This window comes from Nesoenas mayeri, assembly GCF_963082525.1.
Source record: "Nesoenas mayeri genome assembly, chromosome: 12".
Classification (NCBI taxonomy): Eukaryota; Metazoa; Chordata; class Aves; order Columbiformes; family Columbidae; genus Nesoenas; species Nesoenas mayeri.
The window spans coordinates 9,990,599-9,999,681 of record NC_137547.1 but is presented as its reverse complement, the minus strand read 5'-3'; the positions used below and the strand labels follow the sequence as shown (position 1 = coordinate 9,999,681).

Genomic DNA, 9,083 nt, shown 5'->3' with positions numbered 1-9,083 from the left:
TGAAACCTTGCTCGGTTGGGAGAGGTCATTCCTCTCCAGTGGAACGGAAAGGCATATATATCGCCCACACAAGAAGTATGCTGTTTATACTGCATCGTAGGCTATTTTCTACATTTCTTCGCAGTATTTCAGACTGGTGTTTATAGCCAAGCCCAAGAGGCTGGGAAAGCCAGGAGGGGGAAGATTCCAGGGATGAGTTAAATACCGGGTGGCAGTTTTGTGTTTGGCAGCTGCTTTTTTTGGGTTGTGAAACAGGTGTGAAACCATTGACATCCATTATTTGCAGCTTGTCAAGTCCTTTCTATTTGTACAACGTATTGTCTGTTTTGTACTGCACAGCACCAGAATTCACATGATGTATAGAGGGTTAAAGGATGCTCGGTTACATCCAAATGGCAGGTATAGTTGTATTGACATACACACTTATTTATCTGCACACTGAAGTGCTGTTGGTTTTTTGTACCATTACTACTTCTCCTCTCTATATAAACATATGACGTACAAAAGCTGTGTGCTATTAGTCATTCTGCATGTTGGCAATAAGACCCTTTTTCTTGGTATGCATCCCCTGCAAGTTACAGCAATGGCACAATCAATTCCAAATTGCCCTTTATCACTATCCACTCAGTTCTGAGTTCATTCGAGTTGGTGTCACCTTTGTGCAGAGCATGGTAAGTTTACTAATTTTACTCTCTCAAGTGAAATCAAAATGGAGCCCAGTGCGGCTTTGAAACACTGCAGCTGTATTTTGTCCCACTCCACTACAACAAAACAGAAATAAAATCAAATGGCATCATGAGCAAAGCTTCACACAAAAAAAAAAAAAAAAAAAAAAAAAAAAAAAAATCCCATTCTATGGAAAAAGTTCAATCTCCAAAAAATGTGCCTCTGATACAAATATACATTGTGTACGTATCAAACTGCAATCCTAATGTGAGACTTACTGCTTCAGAAGTCCCGTTTGCAGGTCAAAAAAGGTACTTTGAGAGCTGGAATACGAGCTGAGAGGTGCCAGAACTTGGGGAGTCACAGCTGGAGTGCCAAGTTTGGAGAAAGGGAAGCAGAGGACCCCGAAGACACAGGGGGTGGATTCAGTGGATTTTCCTTTGCGTGTGGCTGTCCTCACACTCCGTGCATACAGAAGCAAACGCTCACCCTTGCAGTCAGCGGCTGTTTTCCAGAACAGACACATGCAGACATCCGAGGATGAGGATGCTGCTGAGCACTGGTCCAAGCCTCGCACAGCTCTGCCCATGCCTGGTGGGGATGTACACAAGTCCCTCAGGGGAGTCTTTTTAAAGAAGCGAAAAAGGTTTTTCTAGGAATAAACCACCTTGTGACTGAGACCATAAATAATGACTTTCTGAGTGCAAAACACTTCAGTGGGCCAGGCTGCAGCGAAAGCAGGGATGCAGGGATCCCCACTTGTGGGATCCAGCTCTAGGGCTTGATGGAGACCCAGCTTCGCCCATCCTTGGGGGCAGTGTTAAGCTCCCATTTCAAATATGTGCTCAGTTCTGGACACATGCAAGCAGCTGGTGGTGGAGGGATGATTTGAGGTCTCTGCTGGGCAAGAACTAAGCTGGTATTTTATTTAAATAAAGTCTGTTTTGCACATCTATATAAAAATCCCCTTCTTTTTTATTCTCTCTTTTTGCACAGCGAGAAGCTGTAGCTCTGCCTGCCCAGGGATCTGCCTGTGAGCATCTTTCTTTTGGAAACTCAACATCAGTTCCCACCTCTCAGAGGTTTTCTGTACTTCCCCATGTACAAGCTTTTTACCTTGTGTTGAAATGAACCCCCCTGAGCTCCTTGTCCAAATATCAAGGCAGTCTAATGGCAGCCATCCTCTGCAAAAGCTGGATTACAACTCACCTGAGAAATCCTGATTTCCAATAGTCCAGGTGCTACTTTAAGGACAGACTTTGCTGGTGAGATGAGGTGGTTGAAGAGAGGGAAGAGAAAGAAAAACAGAATAATTTTGAGATTCATTATCTCAGCTGTGAGGAATGGGTAATGTCCCAGACCCCTATTTTTAGCCTTTGCCACCTTTTCCCTCCTCCTGGCAGTGAGAGCATCGTGCCATCACCAGGATATTTACACCAGAGTTCACTGCATGAGCCTGGTGGGGTTTACAACGCATCAGCCACAGTCCTGAACAAAATACTTTTATTGGATATAAGTTTGGTTTCATAATGAAAATCGAGAATATAGATCTTTTTATTCTAAAATGACATTTATCCACTAATATACAAAAAGCCTCTATTTAGAACCAAAAAAAAGAAAAAATATTCCTGATTGCTTGTAATGTGTCTGGATTCTTCCTTCTTTAAGAAAAAAGAGAACACTAGAAACACAGCTGATGTCTTTTTTTTTCATTTTTTTCCTAGTGGTTGTCCGGGTTGTTAACACAGCTCCTTCAAAAAAACAAGACCAGCCTCCACAACTCTGCCTCAGTCTTTTTTGGTCAGAAGCAACTGATCCCAGCAAGACATGGAAATCGGCCACATCTCCACATTCACAGCGTGTTTGCTCGTCCATCCCCCTCTTTCTGACCACATCAGTGAGACAGAAACACTATCGCGATACATGAGAAGCACAAGTGTGAGGCAGGAAAGCAGTTTGCGTTAATGCCATGAGTTATACATGGTGCTGAGTCAAAGCAAGGAGGATTGTGCAGAATTGAGGCTGGAGGTTTTGGTCTGCCCTTAAATCAGTTCCATTACCTGCTTTTTACCCACTCGGAGGACTGGGCCAACAGAGCAATATCAGGAATTATTATGTGCAGGCACCCGTGGGTATTAATGGCAAAACAAGTCTCAGCCTCCTCCCCAGGAATGGAAGGGGGCGTTTTGGTTTTCAAAATAAAATTAAATTTTTTTTAAAAAAAAAAGAGAGAGAGAGAGAAAACTGGACACCCGAAGGGCTTGGCAGAAACCAGGTCTAAGAAACATGAGGGATGCAAAGACTAAAGGTGCAGAGCAAACCCGACGGTGCTTGGAGGCCAGCGTGGGATCTCCTCGCTGCCTCTGTGCCTCCTCCAACCAGGGGAAAAGAAAACCGTTTTACCTTTAAAAGTCGATCTGGCAGGGGAGGTGGGAGGCAACCGCTAACGAGAACTCCGCAGCAAGATGTGCCTTGAAAATGCCCTGAAATCCTGAGTCACCTTTAACATCGCTTTTTTTGGTTTGTTTTTTTTTGGTCTTTACCCGCTTGGTGAGTTCTGAGTCCGGTCTCTCCCTCCCATCGCACGCCCCGGAGCAGCGACCGGGGGGCAGGGGGAGGCACGAGGAGGGATAGATTAATTATGGGGCAACTACTGAAAATTAAATACCGCCTCGGAGAAGTGGAGAGGGAAGCAGGAGAGGAAGGGGATGCCGATGTGGTAAAGCCTCCCGTGCACCTGGGAATCGAGCATGAGGGAGGCATTGAGAGCCGGGCCGAAGCCACCGCTGGCGACTAAGGAGCCACCGAGGCAACCGACTGGGGTCTCCCGGACCGCTTTGGGGGTTGTCCCGGGGGGCTGCTGCCTCAGCCCCTGAGCGAGGATGCTCTCGATGCTGAAGCTGCGGCCCCTCGGGCCGCTCTTGTGCGGCGGGGCGGCGACGGGGGCGGGCGGCCGGGGGGCGGCGGGGGCCTGGGCGCCGCCGCAGCGGGGGGGACCCCTGGAGGGAGCCACTTCCCCCCCGCCCGGTCTAGGGATCCCCTTGTCGGCCGAGTCCGCCTCTGCGCTCCCCTTGGCCCTTTTGGGTTCATCGGGGCGAGCGGCCGGCCCCGGCTGTTCGCTGTCCGGGGGGGCCGCGCCGCCCTTCGCCTCCGGTGGCCCCGGGGCTTTGGGCTTCCTCTTCCTCCGGCGGTAGTTGCCGTTCTCGAACATGTCCAAGCACCGGGGGTCCAGGGTCCAGTAGCTGCCCTTGCCCGGCCGTCCCTTCTCCCGCGGCACCTTGACGAAGCAGTCGTTGAGGGAGAGGTTGTGGCGGATGCTGTTCTGCCATCCCTGCTTGTTGTCGTGATAGAAGGGGAAACGGTCCATGATGAACTGGTAGATGCCGCTGAGGGTCACCTTCTGCTCCGGAGCTTCTTTGATGGCCATGGCGATGAGGGCGATGTAGCTGTATGGGGGTTTCTGCGGGGGGTCCTGCCGGGAGATCGCACCGCTGGGGGCGAAGCCCAGGGCGGCGGGGAGATAGACCATGGAGGTGCTGCCCAGGGGGGAGAGGTGGCTGCCGTAGATGTGGCTCATCGCCGGTGGGCTCTTAGCTCCGGTTCTTCCCCCTCGGAGCCGAACGAAGGGACGGGGAAGGGCAGGAACCTGGGACGAGTCCACCGGGGAGCTATTTGTGCGAGCTCAGATCCCAACCCTGCCTGAAGGAGCTCGCTCTGCCTCTGTCCCTGCTTCATAGCTCTTAAAAAAAAAAAAAAAAAAAAAAAAAAAAAAAAGTTAAATAATTGTTGTAAGTTTGCTATTATATGTTGACTTAGCACTGGAAAATAAATTGTCTCTGATAAACAGTCGTTTGTGTTCTCAGCCCACCCACATTAATTAAAATTTCATTGCTACAAAACTCCAAGCTCGCTCCACGTGTCTTGCTGGTACCAGCCAATGGTCTCCGGGTTATTCCTTCATTTGTTTATAGAATTAATCTGTTGATAAGTCTGCCCACCCAAGTCGAATCAAGCTGTGTTTATTTGGAAAAATTTCCGGGCACCCAATATATAAACGCACTGATCTGATGTTTGAAATATCACGTCCACCCTTTGACGCTGTAAGCACACACAGCGGAGCAGGATGTACACTGCTGGAGCTCGGGGAGGAGCGGGCAAGGATCCCCGCAGGAAAACTGGGGCATTCAACCACTAAAAAATGACAAAAACTAAAAAAAAAGAAAGGAAGAAAAAGGGATGGGTGAGAGGAGAAGGCAGCGCTGCGACGGGGAGAAAGGGAAAGGGACTGTCTGGGATCCAGGTGTGGCGGGGTTCCCGCACCTCCCCATGCCCGGCTCGGAGCGGTGGCCGGACCCGATCCTGTCCCCGCCGACCCTCCCGAATCGTGACGGGCCACCCGGGAGCGGACGGAGGGACCCCCGGGCTCAGCCCCGGGCGGGCAGGGCTGTGCAGGGGGACACGGCCGGGGGCTGCAGCGAGCGAGCTTCATAAAAGGGGAATTTGGCAGGCGTGGAGAGGAGGGTCAGTATTTGTGAATGCGGGCCTGTTGCTTTATATTATGTACTTTCCTGTTTATAACAAGGAGGGGGATTATAACAACTTTACAAGTGCACACAGCTGGCCCGTGCTTACATTAGGAATTTGTGATGCTCTTTTTCTGTATAAACGTCCAGGTTTGGGGTTGTGTTTTCTGTTGTTGGATATATATATTTTTTTTTTTTTAAATTTACTGATGTAACTGCTTTAATCCCAGGCCCTGAGGGATTCCGATGCAGTTGAAGGTGTCGGCTGTCTCCCCAACCTCCCCCCCACGGCTCAGCTCCCGGGGAGACCCTGTTCAGTGGAGCATCATTTCTCCGGGGGAGGGAAGAGGAGGCCTGAGGGGAATCTCTTCCTCCCCGAGAGAGAAATATCCAATCAGTGCAGATCCCACGACCGTGGTAGGACTTTCACTTGGCAGGGGAAGAGCAAAAGCCCTGCCCAAGTGATGCCCCCCACCCCGGACCTTCCTGCAAGCTCCTCTTCACCCGTGGGGTTTCTCGCCCATTTCTGCTTCAATTCTGCTGTTGCCCCAACAAATCATGGAGCGAATGGGCTTCATCCCCGGAGTGAAAACCAGCGCCATGGCTATAGAGCCGCAGATGAGCCCTAAAGGCTGCAAGTCGCCATTGCGAGCCTGGGAAATCCAGCCGCGGTGCGGAGGGAGGTGGCTTCTCGGGCAGGGGTGGGGGGAATCTCCTCGCTCACTGGCTGGTCCCACGCAGGGGAAGGGAAACCTCCCCCTCTAACACCTTCTCTGAGGGGAATGTCGCGTCTCTCCTCTGCGGTGCAAACGCCCGCCGCCCCCCGGGGGCCACAGGAGCCATCCGACGTGCCATAAATGCAAAAAACTCCCAAATAAATAAAGAAGGGGAGGCAGAAGAAGCGTTTGGGGAGAGGGAGAGTCCCTCCTCTCGACAGTGGGGACCACCCTCCCCGGTAGAATCCTCACTGGGGAGGGATGGGGCAGAGCCCAGCTGCTCTCACCCGCCCGACGCATCCTCAGGGCAGCCTGTCGAAGACGAGGGTCCTCCCCAACCCCCTCCTCTCCCCGCGTCGGGGAGTCCCCCGCTCCTTGGGACACTCCAGTCACGGATTATTATTATAAAACAATAAATACTCGCGTGTACGGCAGGAATATAGGCACACGGTCTCATTCCCCGAGCTCCCTCCCCCAGTAAAATTCTTCCTTCCTCCTTGTTTTCCCAGTAGGAAATCCTTGGAGGCGGGGATGCGGCTTTTCTCTCCGCTCTTTCTTCCCATCTCACGGTACTGCCTGCCGTCCCCCTCCTGCTGCCTCTGTCCTGCCGGCGGCATCCCTGGGGCTCCCTGCGTTATCCGCCCGCGAGCGGCTCCGACGGCTGCCGGGGGGGTGCTGGGGAAGCGAGCAGCGCGGCAGAGAGGGTTTTTTGTTGTTGTTGTTATCGTCGCTCTTTCCTTGAACAGGGAAAAAAAAAAAAAAAAAAAAGAAAGACAGAAAGAGAAAAACGCGAGCCGGCGATGGAGGCGCTCCTGGACGTGTTTCCCCTTCTCTACGGCTGACAAGCCCCTTTTAAAGCAGCAGCGAGGAGCGCTCCCTTCCCGGGCCCCCGGGGGAGCGGGGCATAAATCAGTGCTCCCCACTCCTTGCTGTACCCAGGCCTGGGGGGAGCAGGGGTGTAAACCCAGGCTCCTCACTTCTGCTGCAGCCAGGACTGGGTTTCCTTAGACACAACTTCCTGGAGAGGCCTGGCAACCCCTGCCCACCCCTCATCCCCTCACCATGTACGGTGCTGTACAGTTGCAATGTCACTTAATATTGACCCTGGGCTGGGGGTATATTTCTTTCTCTCCCAGCCTTTCAGCCCCTGCTATGGACTTTCTGTAAAGTCCCCTCCAAAGGGACAGAAAAGCTAGCGACCTTCTCCGAAAACCCTACTGTCCAGCATCTTCCCAAGGTGCATTGACAACCTCCAGGGGAGGTGGGGTGGTTTGAGTGGGACCAGACAGCTCTGTGCCCAGGCTGTGCAGAGGCCTGGGTGGCTTCCTAAATGGAACGTGTTTTACCTAGGTCCTGCAGCACCAGGGAAACGCTCCCTCGGCTTGGCTGCGGGGACACCTTGCACAGAGACTTTCATGGCGGGGACAAGCTGGAAAACCTGTTCCTTCCCCTTCCAAAATCTGGAGCTGTCTGGGCTTTTGCACAATTTGCAAACCCACAGGTTAAAGGCAGCGCAGCAAGAAATAAGTTTAAAAAAAAAATCAAAAAAACCCCATCCACCAACCTCATTTGCAGCCCAGAACAGCATTGGGCCCCAACCCAGTGCAACTGGCCATGCAGCATCTTCAGCCACCCCCTGGGGCCAAACTTAGCCCTCCTGATCTGCAACAGGGGAGGTTTATACTGGTCCTTCAGCTGCAAGGGCCTGAATGGCCCAATCCAGCCGCTGCTGTCTGCAGGATCTACTCTGGGCCTTCCTCCTTCCTTCTTCTCCCTCTACCCTGGCTGGACTGAGGTCACCTGTCATGATAGACGCCTATTGCATTCTCAACCCCCATATCCCAGCTTTTAAATAGGCTCCCGAAAAGGTCCCTTTGGTCTCACCTCGCTTGTGAAATCAGCCTACCAAAAGAATGCTCTCATCGGAAAGCCAGAGGGCACTGGGGCTTGAGGGACGGGGGCAAATGGGGACTGACACCCCCTCATGCCCCAGGATTGGGCACAGCAGAGGGACAATGCTCTCAGCCCCTAGCCCCGATTCCCAAAATCCTGAAATTCTGCCATCTCCGAAGCCAAGGCACAGCAGGGTGGGGAGGGGGAGAGTGTCGCACCAGGACAGGGTGACAAAACAATCATCAATGAGGAGTTGTGGGGGGAGAGGGGTGCCCTTAGCCCGGCTCAAGCCGCAGCTCCCCCAGGAACTGTCCAGCAGCAGCAGTGGGGGGGACGGCAGAGCCCTGGGGGGACACCTCAGCCCCCAGTATCCCTGCCCACTGGTGAGGGGAAGGGTCCCCGTGTACCCAGCCGCCGTGGGCAGATGTGGGAGCAACAGCGGCCCCGGAATTTCATGAAGCATGTGGGAAAACCCACAGCGGCCATCTGATTTCAGGCACCTCCAGGAGGGGACAAAATCCACGGGAAAGGTGCCTGGGCCGGGTGAAGAATTCTTCCCCACTTCATATCTTTTTACACTTGTACCCTATTTTTTTTTTCTACCCTTCACCCTATTTATTTTCTCTCTTTCGAATAGCACTTTTGGGTTTGTTGCATTAAAAAAAAAAAAAAAAAAAAAAAAAAAAGAAAAGGAAAACACACCCTCTGAGAACCAGGAGAAAAGGAAAAGGCAAGAGTTTTACAAGAATGTTCCTTAAAATAAGGATCAAGTGAGGCTCAGACATTTTTTCTCATTTCAACCGAGGGTTTCAGTACCTGTTGCCAGCTTTGTAGCGCATGCAAAATGTACTCGAATAAAACCAGATTAATATAATCGATTTTAACAGTCTGCTACGGGTATAACCGCTCCCTAGCTCTGCCAGGGCTACGAGGGGAATTGAGGGGAGCTACAGGAGGTCGAAGTGGGGGCCACGGCCGGGAAATGTCTCAGGGAAATATTGGAGCCTCTGCGGCGTCTGGGAAGCTGGGAAAGAAGCGAGGCTCCAGCAAGCTGGGCTTAACAAGTCCCAAAGAGCCCTCCTAAAGTCTGCTTCAGGCTTTACCGGCATTTCCATGCCTTTAGCATTGCAAACCCCCGCAATTCTGAGTTTAGCAAAGCCGCTTTAACAGGTTAAGGTTGATTTGGGGAAAAGGCGCAACATCCGTCAGTACCCGCCATTGCCAATAGGAGCTTAAATTGATTTTTTAAAAAAGGTTAAAAAACAGCCATATCTTCATATGGCTG

General features: G+C 51.9%; 1 protein-coding gene across 1 annotated transcript; it reads right to left on the bottom strand.

Moving 5' to 3' along the window:
• Positions 1–3,100: 3,100 nt before the first annotated feature.
• On the bottom strand, positions 3,101–5,680 carry FOXL1 (forkhead box L1). Its single transcript, XM_080352284.1, has one exon. The coding sequence runs from the start codon at positions 4,241–4,243 to the stop codon at positions 3,317–3,319; it is 927 nt and encodes a 308-aa protein (XP_080208410.1). The 5' UTR covers positions 4,244–5,680; the 3' UTR covers positions 3,101–3,316.
• Positions 5,681–9,083: the final 3,403 nt, after the last annotated feature.